Source organism: Spermophilus citellus (assembly GCF_964194105.1).
Source record: "Spermophilus citellus genome assembly, chromosome: 4".
Taxonomy (NCBI): domain Eukaryota; kingdom Metazoa; phylum Chordata; class Mammalia; order Rodentia; family Sciuridae; genus Spermophilus; species Spermophilus citellus.
Genome location: NC_138185.1, coordinates 112681578 through 112699038, shown reverse-complemented (window position 1 = coordinate 112699038; position 17461 = coordinate 112681578). Strand labels below are relative to the sequence as shown.

At 51.3% G+C, this 17461-nt stretch overlaps 1 protein-coding gene across 2 annotated transcripts in view; it reads left to right on the top strand.

Annotated features, from left to right (window-relative positions):
* CORO2B (coronin 2B) overlaps positions 1–17461 on the top strand; it is a 137977-nt gene that overhangs the window by 111011 nt on the left and 9505 nt on the right. Inside the window, exons 4-8 of one of the 2 annotated variants that reach the window (XM_081293117.1) lie at positions 11199–11348; positions 11859–12023; positions 14204–14320; positions 16037–16141; positions 16646–16742. In XM_081293117.1, coding sequence (XP_081149243.1) covers positions 11199–11348; positions 11859–12023; positions 14204–14320; positions 16037–16141; positions 16646–16742 — 634 coding nt within the window. The remainder of the gene's footprint in view (positions 1–11198; positions 11349–11858; positions 12024–14203; positions 14321–16036; positions 16142–16645; positions 16743–17461) is intronic. The other variant, XM_081293118.1, reaches the window with a different exon arrangement.

The following is a 17461-nucleotide window of genomic DNA, read 5'->3' as shown; positions in this document are numbered from 1 at the left end:
ATTACAGTCATGCATCCCCTTGCCCACAGGTTACCACTTCTTTTGCCTGAATCAGGACAACATGGACCTGCCTGGTTCTAGCTCAGCACCTACCTCCCATGCAAAGATCCCAGCTAATGAACAGAATACCCAGGGTGTGTGTTCAAACATGCATGCGGCTCCGCCCTGGCCATAGGAGCCACAACACCTCTTCAGTTTTGCACACACCTATAGATCACACTGTGCCTGACACCCTCCTGGTTACTGGGGTCCAAAGAGAGCTTAACTGTGGAATCTGATGGACCTGGGCTTAGATCTCAGTTTTACCACTTACCAGCTGGGTGGCCTAGGGCATGTGATTTAACCTCTCTGGGCCTTGGTTTTGCTCATCTCTGAAACTGTAATCATAATAGCCACCCTCACCTTGAGCACGTGGGAAAAGGGTGCAAGGGTGTCTGCACCCAGCACTCTGCCTAGCACCTCATAAATTTCTGCTAATCTCAGGTTGCTTCAGAGACACTGGGGAGCCCTCTGCTGCCATTCACCACGCTCGCCGAAATGCAATACAAAAGGAGGGCACTGTGTCCCTGGGGCCAAACACACTGGCAAGGGAGAGGATTAATCTTGACCAAGGTGCAGGGAGGAAAGTAGATTTAGAAAGGTAAACCTGGGAGAAGCAGGACTTTCACAAGCAGGAAACAGGTTAAAGGTGTCCCAGGGAGAGATTTGGCACAGGAGAAGGCCTGGAGGGAATGCATATGGTGGCTTGGAAAACAAGAGTCACCTGGTGTGGCTGGAGCCCTGGGGCGGCACACAGTGAAGAGAGTGGTCAGACAGCAGGATGGAAGGGGACACAGGGACTGGAGGGAAGGTGTGGACACGGCGATCAGCTGAACTTGGAAGGGACGCCTGTGCTTCTCAAGCCATCTGAGCCCAAACCAGGGCCCAGGGGCCAGGGGAGGGGGTTAGGAGGAGGGCGGGGTCTTGGCGGCTCTGTGGAGGAGCCCCTGCAGACTGGGATTTGGATCTGTGGACCGGTGGGGAGCGGCCAGGCAGGGAGGGGCTCGTGGGGGCTGCTGATGCCCAGACGAGGAGATGAGGTCCTCTGACCCAGAGGAGCTGAGCTTTCACTCTGGCTGCCAGGCCAGCTGCTCCCAGAGCCAGGCTCAGAGCCCCCCTTACCCCTCAGGTGTCTGCTCCCGAGCCTCAGGCAAGGGTCTAGTCATGGTAGCCCTGAGGCTGGAGCCCAGCGGCTCCTGAAGAAGGACAGGGGTCTTTGTCACGCAGGTCCCCGACCTGCCCTCCTACCACGTCACCAACAGCCCTGGTTTTACAGGGGAGGAAACTGAGGCTCGGAGCCACGGCAGACTGAGAGCTCAGCTCCAGCACACACCCAGGATTTAAGCACAGCCGCGCCTCTGTGCAGGGCCGCGCTGGCCACTGAGGACTCTTGCAGGGGAGGCCTCCCTGCCCCAGGCCTGGGCGCAGTGGGAGAGCCAAGCTGTGCTCCTGGCTGGGATCCTGCGATGGGTCCCTGAGACACCTCCTGTGATCCATTCTAGCCAGGATGGTCAACTCACTGTGCACCAAACACAACATCCAGAGCCAGGGTCGGGAGGCCAGTCAGCAAGGCACTGGGCCCCGAACCAGGGCTGGGGAGGCTCCGGCCCAACAGGGCCAGAAAAGCCCTTGCAGCAGCCACAGCCTCCCCCGGGAGAGCCAGGAGCTGCTCCCAGCCCTCAACTCCTCTTGCTCCTCAACACTGAGCATTCAGAGGACAATGAAGCCCCCCTGCTCCCTAGCTCCTCTCCCAGCCCTGAGAAATCGCCTATGGCATGGGTCCCCATGTCCACCAGGGCAGGAGGAGGGCCTTGCAATCTAACCTCCATCCCTGCAGGATGCGTGGCACAGAGCTGAGCCCCTTCCCAGGGGCCCTCGTCCTGAGGGAAGGATGGGAGCCATAACTCTCCCTGGCATCTGGCAGAATCCAGTTCTTTCTGCCGCTGCGTGATGTCACCTATTGTTGAAGGGCTGTGCTTTTTATAGCTTCTGCTGCAGCTAGGGAGGGCGGCTGGCAGGCGGCAGGGAAAGGCGCTATCGCTTTCCAAGCCTCGTGCTCCCTCTTCTCTGGGGGGCCAGCAGCAGGAGGGGAGAGAGAGAGGGAGAGAAAAGGTTTCTGACATCTCAAGGAGAAGCGGGGAGTAGGGAGAGGGAAGGTCTTCCTGGTGGGCCCAGCTCAGCATCTTTCTTTTGCTTGTCTTCAAGCTCCTCCCCAGTGGAGACCGCCCCTCCCCAGGAGATCAATGGGATGGGGCAGCATGTCAGTCCTGCAGGAAGCCACCCATCCTGCCTCCTGCCACACCAGAGTGACAGAGAGAGAAGGGCGAGGGAGACTCAGAGATGAGAGGGGAACTCTGATAGCCTCAGAGAAAACATCAGTGTGGCCCTGGTTAAGCAGGTTCAGGAGTCCATAGGTTCAAACCCTGGCTCTGCCACTTCCCAGGTCTATGACCTTGGACTAGTTTTTTTGTTTTTTTTTTTTAACCCCTCTGGGCACCGGCTGCCCTACTATAAAGTGGGCTCATAGTGGGCTCACAGGGAAAACTAAATAAATGTGAATGTGATTCTTGGCTACTAAGAGTCTCATCAATAATAACTGTGACTCTCTTCTCCTCAAATAGGGACATAAGAGTTTAAATAACTCACCCCAGTCATGGGTGGCCAGAAGGCTGGGTGGGAGTCAGAGATCTGGGCTCCCAGGCCAGCGCTCTGCCCCACACAACTCAGTCTTTATTCATGGAGCTTCCTTTGCTAGTTTCCCAAAAAGATCAACCGAATACTGAGTCTTGCAATTCAGGAGAGAAGCCCCCACCAAGTTTCCCTCCCAACTCAGGATTAAAGGGGTGATCCATCTACCCAGCCCACCATCGCCTGCTCCCCCAGGTTGGGGGTGATCTACTGCTGGACTTAGTGATCATAGGTAGTGTTATGCTCGAATTTGGGACCCCCAAAAGACCACCAGAGACCAAGGTCGATGTAAGCAGCAAAGAGGTGTTTATTGCGAGCTAGCTCGGTCCTCCGCATGCACACACAGCAACTGGTGACACTGAGAGGCCCCGAGCCCAGGGTTTGCAGCAGTTTTATACACTCTTTGGGGAAGGCAGGGACTTCACATACACCATAGCATCTCTTAGCAAATCATCACACACCAAGGGAAAATCATAAAACAACTCTAAAACATGATTAGCACAGTCACTGGCGGGAACAAGTTGGGTAAGGGTGATTGGTTAGGACAAGAGGGGGATTTATTTAAACTGATTGGTTTAAGCTAAGAGGGGAGTACGTGCTGAACTACATGGTTCCGCAACACGTTATCAACCACCATAAACTACTGGGAGGGTCATCTGGCATCCCAAATATTTTCCCTGACTCATGCTGATTAGTGGTTGCTAGGGGGTTGCTATGGGTCCCCACCTAGCCTGACTGAGTCAGGGACACCTGGCAGAGCAGATCTCTCCTGGTATTTGTAGATAAACAGCTCAGCAGGGTGGGTAAGTGCCTAGGAGTGCTCTGTGGGTCTTTCCAAGGACAAAGGTCACGCCCCTTTCCTCGGACAGGCTTTGCTCAGAGGTAGAGGCTGGTTTTTCAGTAGCCTTCTGGACTCCTGGATTCTTCCATTTTTTCACTCATTCTGTAAGTCTATCTTGGAAGTGCCAGGACACACATGAATTTTATTTTATTTTATTTTTGGTACTGGGGATTTAACCCAGGAGCACTTTACCACAGTGCCACATCCCTTTTTTGTTGTTTGTTTTGAGACCAGGTCTTACCAAGTTGCTGAGGCTGACCTTGAACTTGTGATCCTCCTGCCTCAGCCTCCTGAGTCCCTGGGATCACAGGCATGTGCCACTGCACGCGGCTCAGATAGCATGAATCAAAAGAACCTACCCCTGTAGGGTGGAGCTGACCATCCCAAGTTCAGGAAGGGTGATTTTGAGATACAGTCATGTGCTGCGTACACAACAACATTTCCATTGATGAAGGATCCCATTTGCAGCCTTGGTCCCATAAAATTACAATTGGACTGGAAAATGCTGATTGGCCAGCAATGCTGTCATAATGTCAAAGCATTCCTCACGTGTCTGTGGTGTAAACAAACCTGCTGCACTGCCAGTCATGTGGAAAGTACAGCACCTGTGATTAGCACCGGACATGATACTTGATATGACAGCAGACAAGTGTAGTACTGGTTTACATATTTACTCAATTGCACATTTTATTCCTTCTACTAATGAAATTAAAAGTTCCCTGTAAAACAGCCCGGGGCAGATCATTCAGCAGGGATTCCTAAAGAGGCATTGTCACCATAGGAGGTGACAGCTCCTTGGTGTCACTTCCCCTGGAGACCCTTGGTGGGGGGGGGGGGTGGAGATCTGGAGGTGGAAGTCAGTGATTGTGATGATCCTGCCCCTGTGTGGACTGAGGCTGGTGCATGTGTCCTGTCTTACCTTTCAACACAAAAAGTTTAGAAATTAAAAAAAAAAAGATAGAGAACTTTAAAAATAGAAAAGCTTATAATTGATATGAAGCTCGCTTAAGCCTGTCTTCTAGTTTATTATTGAAAAGAGGAAATTATCTTTTTTTTTTCTGTTTTTGGTCCTGGGGATTGAACCCAAGGGTGCTAAACCACCGACCCACACCCCCAGATGGTTTTTAATATTTTACTTAGAGACAGGGTCTCACTGGATTGCTCAGGGCCTCTCTAAATTGCTGAGGCTAACTGTGAACTTGCAATCCTCCTGCCTCCGCCTCCAGAGCCCCTGGGATCACAGGTGTGCGTCACTGTGCTAGGCTAGGAAATTATCTTTCAGTGAACTGAGTGCAGCCCAAGTGTGCAGCGTTGGCAATGTCCACGGGAGAGCAAAGCCAAGGCCTTGACTCTCACACTGGCTCGCTGACTCCCCCACCCCACCCCTACCCCAGCAACTCCAACTACATGCTCCTGCCATAGTGAGGGCCCTGTGCAGGCGCACTGGTTTTTAATCTTTTACACCATATTTTTACCTTGCCTTTTCTATATTTAGGTATGTTCACATACACAGATACTTGTGCTCTGATCGCCCACGGCATTCGGTACAGGAGCATGCTGCACAGGCTGGCAGCAGCTTCCCCCCAGGGCCCACAGTGTGAAGTAGTGCCCCTCATCCAAGGGTGTGTAAGGGCACTCTGCGATGTTTGCATGATGAGGAAATCGCCTAACAATGCAGGTCTCACGAGTGGGACGTGATTGAATTGGGGCTGGGCAGCTGCTCCATTTCCTGGGATAGATAAGCAGAAGGACAGATCCGTCCCTCTTGAGGTGGTTGGATCTGATCCAGGGCAGCAGGGACTTGTAGCAACCCCCTCCCAGGACTCTGGCAGCAGATGTTCAAGCATGCTTCTTTCTCCAGGTCCCAGTTAGTGTCTCCTGCCTCCTGGGGTTTGATGTGATTTGTTTCACGTGGTTGGGAAACAGTGAGCTGGTCAGAAGACGGAAGCATCAAAGTAGACTTTGAGTTTCTACCCCTGGTTTGCGTGAGCGACAATGAACTCAATCTCTAGTACTAAGCAGAACAGTGGACAAGAACTGAGTAGGTCAAAATTCCAGGGCCCTCCTGGCTCTGAGCAAGATCCTCCAGCTGCTCTCTTCTCCCTGTGGGATGTGGGACTGCTGCTATGCTCTTGACCCCAGGCAAGGTTAAACCCAAGTAGTGGTTAGTTGCAAAACCTGGGATCAATGTCTGCATACTATAGTACAGCTTAACTGGATGCTTACAGAGGGTTGTTCACTTTCTTGTTCCTCCCAACACTACAGAGGAGTTTTGTTGTTGTCATTATTGTTTTTCCAAAAAAGTTGATAATAAGAAGTTTAAATTTAAATCTTACTCCACGTACTTTGGCCCACTGTGAACTCCAGCTTTTCTTCTGAGCTCCTATGCTACATTTACAATATAAGTGTAAATAGTGTATAGTAAATACAGTATAGTAAATAGTATCTGTTTGCTGCAGTTGTGTAACAAGCAGGTCCTTTAAATGGAGCATGGTTTCCCTTAGGAACCGTGTCTTTTGGAGGCCCTCACTAGGTCCTGGCCCTAAGTCATCCCCCCCAAAGTGTCAGAAAACAGAGATACAACCAAATACCTCCAATCTGAAATTATGAAAGTTTTTTGTTTTTTGTTTGTTGTTTTTGTGGTGCTGAAGATTGAATCTAGGATCTCACATATGCTAAATAAGCACTCCACCACTGAACAATGCCCTTGGCCTAACTTTTTTTTTAATATTTTTAGTTGTAGGTGGACACAATACCTTTATTTATTTATTTATTTTTATGTGGTGCTAAGGATCGAACCCAGTGCCTTACATGTGCCAGGAAAGTGCTCTACCACTGAGCCCCAGCCCTAGCCCCTGGCCTAACATTTTAAAGATGCAATTTATAGCCAGGCCTGGTGGAGCACTCCTGTAATCCCAGCTACTTGGGTAGTTGAGACAGGAGGATGGAAAGTTCGAGGCCAACCTGGGCAACTTAGCAAGACTTTTCCCAAAATAAAATTGAAAGGGCAGGAGATGTAGCTCAGTGATAGAGTATCTGCATATCTTGGGCAAGATAGGGTTCAATCCCCACTACTGAAAGAAAGGACAGAAAAAAGGAAGGAAGGAAGGAAGGAAAGAAAGAAACTTCATACCAAATGTACTGACCATACAGGGGGCAAAAAAAAATGCACATGAAAAATAAAAATCACATCTAAGTTTGACCCATATGAAAAGTTGTATATAATCCTTAATTAATATTAAGTAAGCATCCTTAGGAATTATCAAGTCCTTGGTAATCTGGTAGTGCATATATTTTGTCTTTATTAGGTCTCCATGGCAACTTTGTTGTTTGGGTATAATTATCCTTCAGATGAAAAGACTGACACTCAGGCTAAGGGACTTGGCCAAAGTCTCCTGCCAGTAAGGTCAGAGCCTGGTCTGGAACAGCGCAGGAGAGCACAGAGCTCTTACTTTGTTGACCAGCAGCTCTGCCCCCACCCCCACTCCCCACGTGTGGGTGTTTGGTCTCTAGGCCACCCTGTCAGCTGCCTTTACTGCGTCTGCACACGTCTACTGTCTCCTCAAAAGACCTGGGCTCCCTGAGACTCTGGACTACCCCCTGGGGGCACAGGGCGGGGCTGGAATATTCTCTTGGATGGACCAGAACAGTTAAACCAGCTCTGACCCAGGCGCTCACCAAGGGGCAGCCCCAGGCACCGCTGGCCTGCAGCAGCGATTGGTTGTTTTGCCACTTCTCCTCCCCACCCCTTCCTCCCTGAAATCCTGTTTGGCAGACTATTGACTTTCCTGTCCAATCCAAGTGACCTCCCAGAGCAACCTCTGGGCAGATTCACAGTGCTCCTCCCACATCCGACCGGTTCTTAGTTTCTAGAGAATCCCTTAAATACTAAAGGCAAGGCTAGGAGGTCCTTTCTCAGTGACTCAGGCCCACTGGGAACTCCAGCGCTGCCTGTGAGCTTTAAGAGCATCTGGCACCAACTGTTTGCGGTCTCTGTAGTTCAAGCAGAACAGCCTCCTTCCCACAAACGCATTCAGTGGTGTCAAAAGCAGAAAAGTTTGGGGGATGAACTAATAACGTCTCAATGGGTGGATGAGGAAACCAGGGCCTAGGAAGGGAAGTGGCTGGTATCAAATGGTGAAAAGGCAAAGTACCTCTTCCTGTTATATTTATTCATCCTGGTCCCTCAACTCCTGTCTGGGATCCTATATCTAACAACTGTCAGAGAAAACAACTCTGTTGGCTTCTACTTGTAGCCCTTTGATCCATGAGACTTGGATCCAGGCAGGGCCTGCCACCTGAGCACCACCTGCCCTGCTGCAGCCCCTCCTCCATCCCCAGGCTCCCAAGCAGAGCTGTCACCCCAACAAATCAGCTCTTGTGACCCAGAAGTGCAGTGTAGATAACCCATGCATGGACCTGCACTCAGGTCTCTACTTCCTAATCCAAGAGCCAGAGCAACAGAGGTAACTGGCTCATCCTGTCACTCTCCTAGTGTGTGGCATTGGCACCCGGTGGAAGGAGCATCACACCCGTCCTGATGTCCCTGCCTTGGGCCAGCATGCAGGGACAACCCAGGCTCACCTCAGTTGGCTGCTCATGAGTGAGGTTGTCCTGAGCAAATCTGAGTCCAAAAGCTTTTGAGACCTTCCAACCCAAGCCCAGACAAGTGTGGCCAATAACACCAGGAAGGATGCCTGGTATTTCTAAGAGTCAAGGAAACAAAAAGCCAAACAACAACCAGATGGTATTTTTGACCTTTCAGATGGGTAAAAATCAGTTTTTGTTTTTTGGGTTTTTTGGTTTTTTTGGTCTGCAGTACTGGGTGCTAGGCAATCTACCACTGACCCCAAACATTACTAGCCTTCAAAATCAGCAACTTGGGAGGGTGAGAGGATCAGAAGTTCAAGGTCAGCCTCATTAACTTAGCAAAATCCTGTCTCAAAAAAATCAAAAATAAAGGTCTGAGGTGTAGCTGAGTGGTAGCATGCCCTGCATGGAGTTTAATTCCAGTGCCACACCGGCAAAGAAAGTATTATTTAGAGGAATAGGTGAAGAAGTGTCCTCAGACTCTGAGGGTAGAAGTAAGGATGACTTTGGGGAACAATTTTACAATAACTATTTTTAAAAGATGATGCATACCTAGGCATTTGTCCTTCAAAAATATTCACACCATGCACACACTTGTGTGTTCATCATCATACAATGAATTGCAATCGTGAAAAAGTAATGCTCAGAACCCAGGTGTCAGTTAATAGAGACTGAGCAAATTCACCTTGGGACAGTCATATAACAGATGTCTCTCTGGCCATTTAAAAAGATAAGGTAAACTGGGCACAGTGGTGCACACCTGTAATCCCAGCAACTCAGGAGGCTGAGCCAGGCAGATCCCAAGTTCAAAGCCAGCCTCAGCAACTTAGCAAGGCCCTGTCTCAAAACTGAAAAACTAAAATTAAAAACAGGCTGGGGACATGGCTGAGTGGCTATAGTTACATGAAAAAATCAAGCTGAAGAACATGTGATACAGTTTCTTTTTGGTAAAAAGGAAAGAAGTAAGTGTGTGTGTGTGTGTGTGTGTGTGTGTGTGTGTGTGTTGTACACGTGTCTAATACAAGCATAGTCTTCCTGTTTCAAGAGTCACTTTCCTGTGTTACATCTTGGGGACAAAGAAACATGCGTACCAGTTGACAGCCAGGTGGTTGTACCTAGCAGCTCGTCCCCAGCCCTCTTCCCGCCGTACCCAGACCTGCCCTCATGCCTGCATACCCTTGCACAGCAACTGTCAAGGAAGACTGTGAGGCAGGTCCCTCTTCAAGTTTACTTCCCTCCCCAACAGAAATGTCGGGCTTTACTGGAGGGTTGGAGCCACCAAAAGGGATGACAGTGGGGAAATGGGGACAAAAGAACATTTGCAACTGTCCCCTAATTATCAACTTTTTCTGAAGTGTGCATTTGAAGATGATTTTCTGAAACTGAGAAGGATGCATATGGGGTGACCCCCAGTCCTTGCTTGAACCTGACTTTCTTATTTGAAAACCTCCCAGTCGTCTGGTGCATGAGTCCTGGGGGACACAAGTATCGGGAAACCTCACTTCTGAGGACTCAGGAGGAAGTGCCTTTTTGCATAGGAGACTTAAAGGAATTCCCTGGAGGTGCCCATTCCTGGTCTTACTCCTCAGGCCCAGAGTCGGCCTTTGGCTGTCCTTATCATGCTCTTTGTGATTATCCACAGCCTTCACGATTATAACCAATGGCTACTAGGACATACTGACAGAGCATATTAAATTGTCAGTTACCTAGAGTGTTTCTACATTTTCTGTTTAGATGATGTTGCAATGAACATCTTCATGTGCACATTGAATTTTTAGAGTGAAGTTATGGAGTCAAAGAGTCTACTATAAATGTCTTTATGGTTCCTCCTAAAGTTTGCCAAATTGCGTCCAAAAGAGCTCCTCTGATTTATAATACTGCCAACCCCAATGCAAGTTCCAGCATAATCTTGCCAACACTGACTCCCCCTCCCCCGCCCAGTTGGCTATTTTAGTGGATTTCAAATGGTATCTCAAAGCCAGTTTTCCTGTTTTCTCCTTACTAGCAAGGGTGGAGTTCAGGTTTTCAAAAGAGTTGCTCTAAAGATATCCAAATTGTAATCCCACCTGCTCTTTCCTTTCCACCTGGTTAGATTCTAATACACAAAATTAATGATGATAATAACAAGAACTGTTACTCCACAGGTCTGTTCAGAGCACCTTCACAAACAGTTGCAACCTTGTCTCATGTTATACCACCAGTACACAAGGCAGAGCCAGGGGCACCCACCCTCCCCACTCCCGCTATATAGATGACACAGTGGGAATTTAGTTTGAGTGACAGAAGCCCACCAGGGTAATGTCAGGAGTCCCAGGGTGCAGGGGGTTATTTGCAGAGAAGGAGATCAACTCGTCTCTCTGTGGCAACGTGGTCTCTCTTCTCCACTGTTCTCTGCATGTCCCAACCTCCTCTTAGCAGATCATCTTTTTCTGCCTCTTCTCAGCATCCACAAGACTGAAAATAGCAACTCCATTCTAGGCTCTGCCCATGTTTTAGGCTCAGTGACTCCAAGCCAAGTCACTCCCCTGAGTCCATCACCTCTCAGGACAGACTGGGACCTCCCAGCCTCCCAGATGCATTTCCCCTCAAGTGTCCCTACTGGGTTGGGCACAGAGTGGGGGTCCAGGCCATGAGGAACCATCAGGAGCTGGGGCTGAGGAGAGAAGGAGGAAGGCAGATTCTCATGGAAGGCTGTGAGGTGGAGGTGAAGATAGGCTTTCTACTCCAGCGCTTGCTAAACGCTGCATGCACATGGTCCTGAACCTGGCTGACCCCAGCAACATCTGCATGCCAGGAATCATCTTCTTAGGTCTGCAGAGACTTCTTAGAGTAAAACTCCCAAAGGCAAAGGGGAGCTGATCTCCTCTCTGACCACTCTTGGCACCTTCCCAGAGGCCTCTGATCAGGCTTCACCTATTGCCCAGAACCAGGAGGTGCCTCACTTGGCCAGCCTTGGAAAGCTGGGTATCCCAGGAAAAGAACCTCATATTCAACTCCTCTCCCTGTCCGCCCAGCCAAAGCCCTTGGTTCCCCTCTGCAGGTGCGGATCTGGGAGATCCCTGAGGGTGGGCTGAAGCGGAACATGACGGAGGCGCTCCTGGAGCTCCACGGACACAGCCGGCGCGTGGGGCTGGTCGAGTGGCACCCTACCACCAACAACATCCTGTTCAGCGCGGGCTACGACTACAAGGTGCACAGCAGGGCGGGGCAGTGGGGCAGAGCCAATCAGTGGGAAGGGGTAGGGAGAGAGAAGGGGATGTTTGGGGATCTATAGGAAGGCCTTTTCCTAAGCATGTTCACTACTGTGGTCTCATTCATTCATTCACTCACTCATTCATTTACTATACACGACTGAGCATCTCACGTGCACCCCATTGTTCCTGGGGTCCACAGGGGCTAGAGGCATCTTTCCTGCCTTCTCTGGTGGTTGATGAACTGGAGGGAAGAAAATAGAGCCCCATCCCCTGACTCTAAGCATGCCCTCCACAGAGGGGTGCCAGCCACCTGGGACCAGGCAAGGGATATTAGTGCATCTGTATAACCAGCTTTTCTGAATAGAACTCAATGTCACCAGGCTGCAGCCCAGCACACGGCAGCCTCTGCACGAGGTGTTTCTCCCAGGGCAACCAGGGGTAGATCGAGGACAACCGCCCACACTAGAGCAGCGGCTGACCCCCCTGCTGTGTTTCTGCCTTCTCAGGTCCTCATCTGGAACCTGGACGTGGGAGAGCCGGTGAAGATGATCGACTGCCACACTGATGTGATCCTCTGCATGTCCTTCAACACCGACGGCAGCCTGCTCACCACCACCTGCAAGGACAAGAAGCTGCGCGTGATCGAGCCCCGCTCTGGCCGCGTTCTGCAGGTGGAACCCCACATTTTTTTGAGGTGGAGGGAGAAGGTGTTGGGCCTGGGGCTCAGCTTTCTACCAGGCCTGGAGGAAGAGGTTGTGCCGGGGCCCTTCTCTCACTCTGGTGGTCACCTGTTCCAGCCCATCTGCTCTGGCAGCTTCTCCGCTTGTAGGAGCCCTGCCTTGTTCTGGGTGGGAAGGGACCCAGTACCTTTTCCTGTTCCCACTTCACCTGCCTCCTCCAGATGGGATTCTTCTGGCCTGCTGGGATGACATCTTTAGCACATGAATCCCCAGGTGTCAACCAACTCCCATCATGGGCATAGAAGGAGGAGACTTTGGACTCACTGCCCAGCCACCTGCCTGGGATGAGCTGGGGAAATGGCTCAGGGAACCATCCCCACAGAAGGCTCTAGGTGGGGAGGTTGGTGGTGACCTTAGCTCTACTTTTGGTCTTTGAATGTCCTGAGTCTTAAGTGTGAGGAAGGGGGTAGGTTCCATTCAGGAGTAACAAATGAACATTTCTTGAGCACCTACTGTATGCCATTCACTGGGCTGCATAGCATGGAAAATATGGAAGCCATTGAAGGTTTGCCTACCATATAAGAGAGATCAGTGCTTGACCTGGGTGTGTTAATCTTGGAAGAATCCAATATTGCAACACCAGAAAGTCATCTTCTACTGGGAGGACTACAGATAAAACAATCCTATTGTTAGTATCATCAGTATGCACCAACATTTGCTATGGGCTTGCTGAGTGACAGACACTTGCCAGGCCTCTGCATTGTTACTGCTGTTAGTCCTCAGGACAGTCCTCCCAGGTGGGTACCGTTGCTCTTCCCGTTTTACACATGACAACACTGATCCTTAGGGAGGTTGAGAAACAAATTTCACGGTCCGTGGGGCGGGGCTAGAATTCAAGCCCAGCATCCACACTGAACACAAAGGGTGCTAGAGCACAGAGGACCGGCCTGCAACTCGCAGATGAGGATCCAAGCCCAGGGAGGCCAAAGGTTCTCCCAGGGTATGCTTTTTTTTCTTTTTTTTTGGCAGAACTGGGACTAAAGCCCAGATCAAGTGCAGCCAGCCTGGACCTTTGGGCTGCCCCCTGCTCCTTTCCAACCTGGTGCTGACTCACCTGGCGAAGGACTGTGGCGAGTCAGGAGGAACTCAGTGTGGTAGGAGCAGGAGCGCGCTCAGTTATGAAGGAGCCTCCTGTTGAAACCAGGTTACTGTACATTGAAGCAGCAGTGTCCTGTGTCCTCCTGAGCCTCAGTTTCCTTGTCCTCAAAATGAGGATAATGAGTCCTTCTAACAAGTCAGGTTTAAGAGATGCCCTGGTGGGAGCACCTGACACCTGTGTCCCCCCTCCCACCTGGGGGAGGAGGCTTGGTGGAAGTTCACCCCTCCCTGCCCTGTTCCTGCCCGCAGAGGCCTGGCTTTCTGGTTCCCGGGGCTGCCTTGCTCCACAGCACCTGTGTTCATTTCCTGTCGCTGCTACAAAAACTCACCACAGATGAGGTGGCTTAAAACAACAGAACTGTGTTCTTTCGCAGCTCTGGAGGCCAGATGCCCCAGATCGAGATGTCAGCGGGGCCAAACGCGCTCCAGAGGCTGTGGGGGAGGATCCATTCTGACCTCTTCCAGCTTCTGCGCCTGCTGGCTGCCTTGACTGTGGCTGCAGCACTCTGGTATCCGTTGCCGTGGTCACCTGGCCTCCCCTCTCGTCTGTATACTCATCTTTCTCTTACAAGGACACTTGTGATGTCATTTAGGGCCCACCTATATAATCCGGGGTACCCCTCATCTCAGGATCCTTAACCTAATTACGTCTGCAAGGACCCTTTTTGCAGCTGGGCATGGTGGTGCGCACCTGTAATCCCAGCGGCTTGGAAGGCTGAGACAGGAAGATCGTGAGTTCAAAGCCAGCCTCAGCAATTTAGCGAGGCCCTAAGCAACTCAGGAAGACCCTGTCTCTAAATAAAATATTAAAAAAAAGGGCTGGGGATGTGGCTCAGCGGTTAAGTGCCCCTGAGTTCAATCCCCTGTATTTTTTTAAAAAAAGGATCCTTTCTCCAAGTAAGCCAACATCCATAGTATCCTGGGATTAGGATGATATCTCCTGTGGGAGCAATTCAGCCACTACAGTACCTGAAAATTGGGGTCCCTGGCTCACTCGCTGCCTGTCCCACCAGGAGGCCAACTGCAAAAACCACCGAGTGAACCGGGTGGTGTTCCTAGGAAACATGAAGCGGCTCCTCACGACAGGGGTCTCCAGGTGGAACACAAGACAGATCGCCCTCTGGGACCAGGTCGGTACAGGGAGGCCAGGTGGTGGGCAGGAAGGGAGCAGGTCACCTAGGCCTGAGCACCTGGGGTCTCTGTTTCCCAGATGGGGCAAGAATAGAGGTTTATGACTTGGGTTCCTGGGGTCTCCACTCCATGTGGAAGGGGGGACGAGATATAAGAGAAGGGAAGGGCTGGATGAGGCTCATGTGGTCCTAGGGGATGGACCCATAGATGGTCCCTGGACAGGGCCAAGGCTGTGGCCCATCCTCTGGTGGAGAATGGATCAGGCAGTGCCACCTGGCTGGAGCCTGGATGTGCTGCTGATCAGCCCAGACACAGGCTCACATTCCACGTGCACCCCCAGTATGTGCTGGGATTCCATCCTGCAGTGGGACATGGGTGCACTGGGCCAAGGCCCGCAGAACCTCCAGGGAGCCAGGTCAGCATTTTCACACTGGGAGTGGGAGCAGAGCATGTCTCCCCTGCCCAGCGCTGCCTCCATCGGTGTGCACGTGTGCCCACGTCCAACTGTGGCCTCTAGCCAGGCCTCGCCAGTCTCCTAGCTGGGTCTGCTGGGTCATGGGGACTTGTGTGTCCAGTCCTTTTGCACATCCTCTCCTCACCTACCGCCTGGCCCAGAGCAGTGGCACAGGCCCGTAAGCAGGCCCTGGAGGTGGGCAGAGTTAACTCTGTGCCACTTGAGACAAGACCTATTGTCTCGGTTACAAAAGATGATGGGAGGGAGAGGAGGGGAGTGGGAATAGGAAAGACAGTAGAATGAATTGGACATTAGTATCTTATGCGTATATATGATCACATGACCAATGTGATTCTACATCATGTACAACCAGAAGAATAAGTCGTACTCCATGTATTTATAATGTATCAAAATACTCTCTACTGTCATGTATAACTAAAAAGAACAAAATTTTTAAAATAAAATAAAATAAAGTCTCAGGCTAAGAAAAGCTGCTAAGGCTCAGCAGGACAGAGCGGGCTGGGCCAGAGGGCGGGAAGGCCAGAGAATGAGATCTAGCTGGGTTTGGGCTAAAGGAAGCATTTGACTTCCATCAGAGGCCACTTCCTCAGAAAGTCAGGTGCCTGTCCCCACACAACCAGCTCTGACAACATCACCAGCGAGTCAGAGACTTTGGAGCTGGCACTGGGCCCAGAGGGCTTTGGGACAATGCCTGCCCACCACTGCAAGATGCTTGACTTATTTTTCCTGAGTTGGGGTTGAGCTCCAGAGAGATCTGGAGGCTTGCCTAGGGGCACACAGCAAGTAGTGGGTGTGCAGAGGGGACACTGAGAACAAGTCCTTACCTCCTGCTGGGCTTTCCTACTGCCCTGGCTGCTTTTTTTTTTTTTTTTTACAAATAAGACTGCTAACAGAGTCTCTAAGTTCTGGATACCATTTCTTGTCTTTTTTAAAAAATATTTATTTATTTATTTTTAGTTTTCGGTGGACACAACATCTTTGTATGTGGTGCTGAGGATCGAGCCCAGGCCGCACGCATGACAGGCGAGCGCGCTACCGCTTGAGTCACCTCCCCAGCCCCTGCCCTGGCTGCTTTTTATGACAGGAATGCATCCTTGTCCCCCACTCACAGGACAAGATTTTTAACATCTGAGGGGGACCTGGCAGGAAAGGGTTGTGACTCTGAGGGCTTTGCTGAGATTCAAGGAGTGATGTACCGTCTTGCCTGGACATAGGCTGACCTGTCCCTGCCTCCCCACAGGAGGACCTGTCCATGCCACTGATTGAGGAAGAAATTGATGGGCTCTCTGGCCTCCTGTTCCCCTTCTATGATGCCGACACTCACATGCTCTACCTGGCTGGAAAGGTAGTGGGGGGGGCAACCTGTGGGAGACTCCTGCCCCCATAGGACCTTTACCCTCCTAAGAAGAGTCACCCTCACCTCTCTGACTTCCCATGAGTCATCCCAGATCCTGGGTCTCACCCTGTCCCACCTACAACTGCCCTTAAGTCCACACTCGCTTCTACCCAATTGGCAGTGAGTGAGAATTCCCTGGAAGGTGAGGGGTGCAGGTTGTATGTGGGAGTCAAGCTCAGAGCCCGGAGTGCAGAGACGGTGGGATTCGAAACACCAACAGGCCCCTGGTCAATAGTCTTACTTGTCAAAAAATGCTGCCCCCATCCCACCTCCGGCCTCCACCTCTAGTCAGTCCCCATGGTAGGACCGCCCCATGGAGAGCACAGGTCTCTCTGATCTTAGATGAGCTCTGATACACATCGAGGGCAGCTCTCTTCAGCAGACACTGGGACCAGGGCCTGCTCAGCCCCCTCTCTGCCATACCATGCTCACCACCCTCTCTCCTGCCCCCAGGGGGACGGAAACATCCGGTACTATGAGATCAGCACAGAGAAGCCCTACCTGAGTTACCTCATGGAGTTCCGCTCACCAGCCCCTCAGAAAGGCCTAGGTAAGGGGGCCCAGAGGCTGCCTGGACATTTGCCTCGTGGATCACCCTCTTCCTTAAAAAGGAAAAACCAGACTCAGAAGGCCACTGTCTCGGAGAAGTCAGAGTGGAACCTGCAAGTGCTGGCAATTGGGAGGGTCAGCTGGTCCTTCCTCAGCCAGCCGGTCACTGGCCCATCGAACAGCTCAGTCGTTCCATGGCATTGCGTCCACTGGCATCCGTGCTGAGCAGCAGCCTTCAGGCTGCTATGTCTTCATTCCCGACTGCAGATGAGGAGATGGAGCCCTAAGTGGGTCTGACATGCGTGGAAGGTAGTTCAGTAACTAAGGTCCAAGGCAGGGACTAGACGCAAGCCCCTTCCTGAGGTGCTGGGAAGCCAGAACCCCAACCCCAGCAGCCGGTCTGTCCCTTCCTGAGGTGCTGGGAAGCCAGAACCCCAACCCCAGCAGCCGGTCTGTCCCTGCCTGATAGGGCAGGAAGTCATTCCAGGTGTGTCCCCTCACTGGGCCCCAAGTTGCCCAGGGTCTCAGAGAGCCCAGACTTGGCAGTGTGTGAGTCAAGCAAGCTGATCTCGGACACCACATTCTCCTACCACGGAAGTCTGAAGGTGACATCCCTGTTAACTAACACCAGTGCTTATGACCCAGCAATTCAGGGTCTGAGGTCTGAATTCATCCAGGGGAACAAATCTCTTCAGAGTCCCGGATCCTGCCTCTATAGGT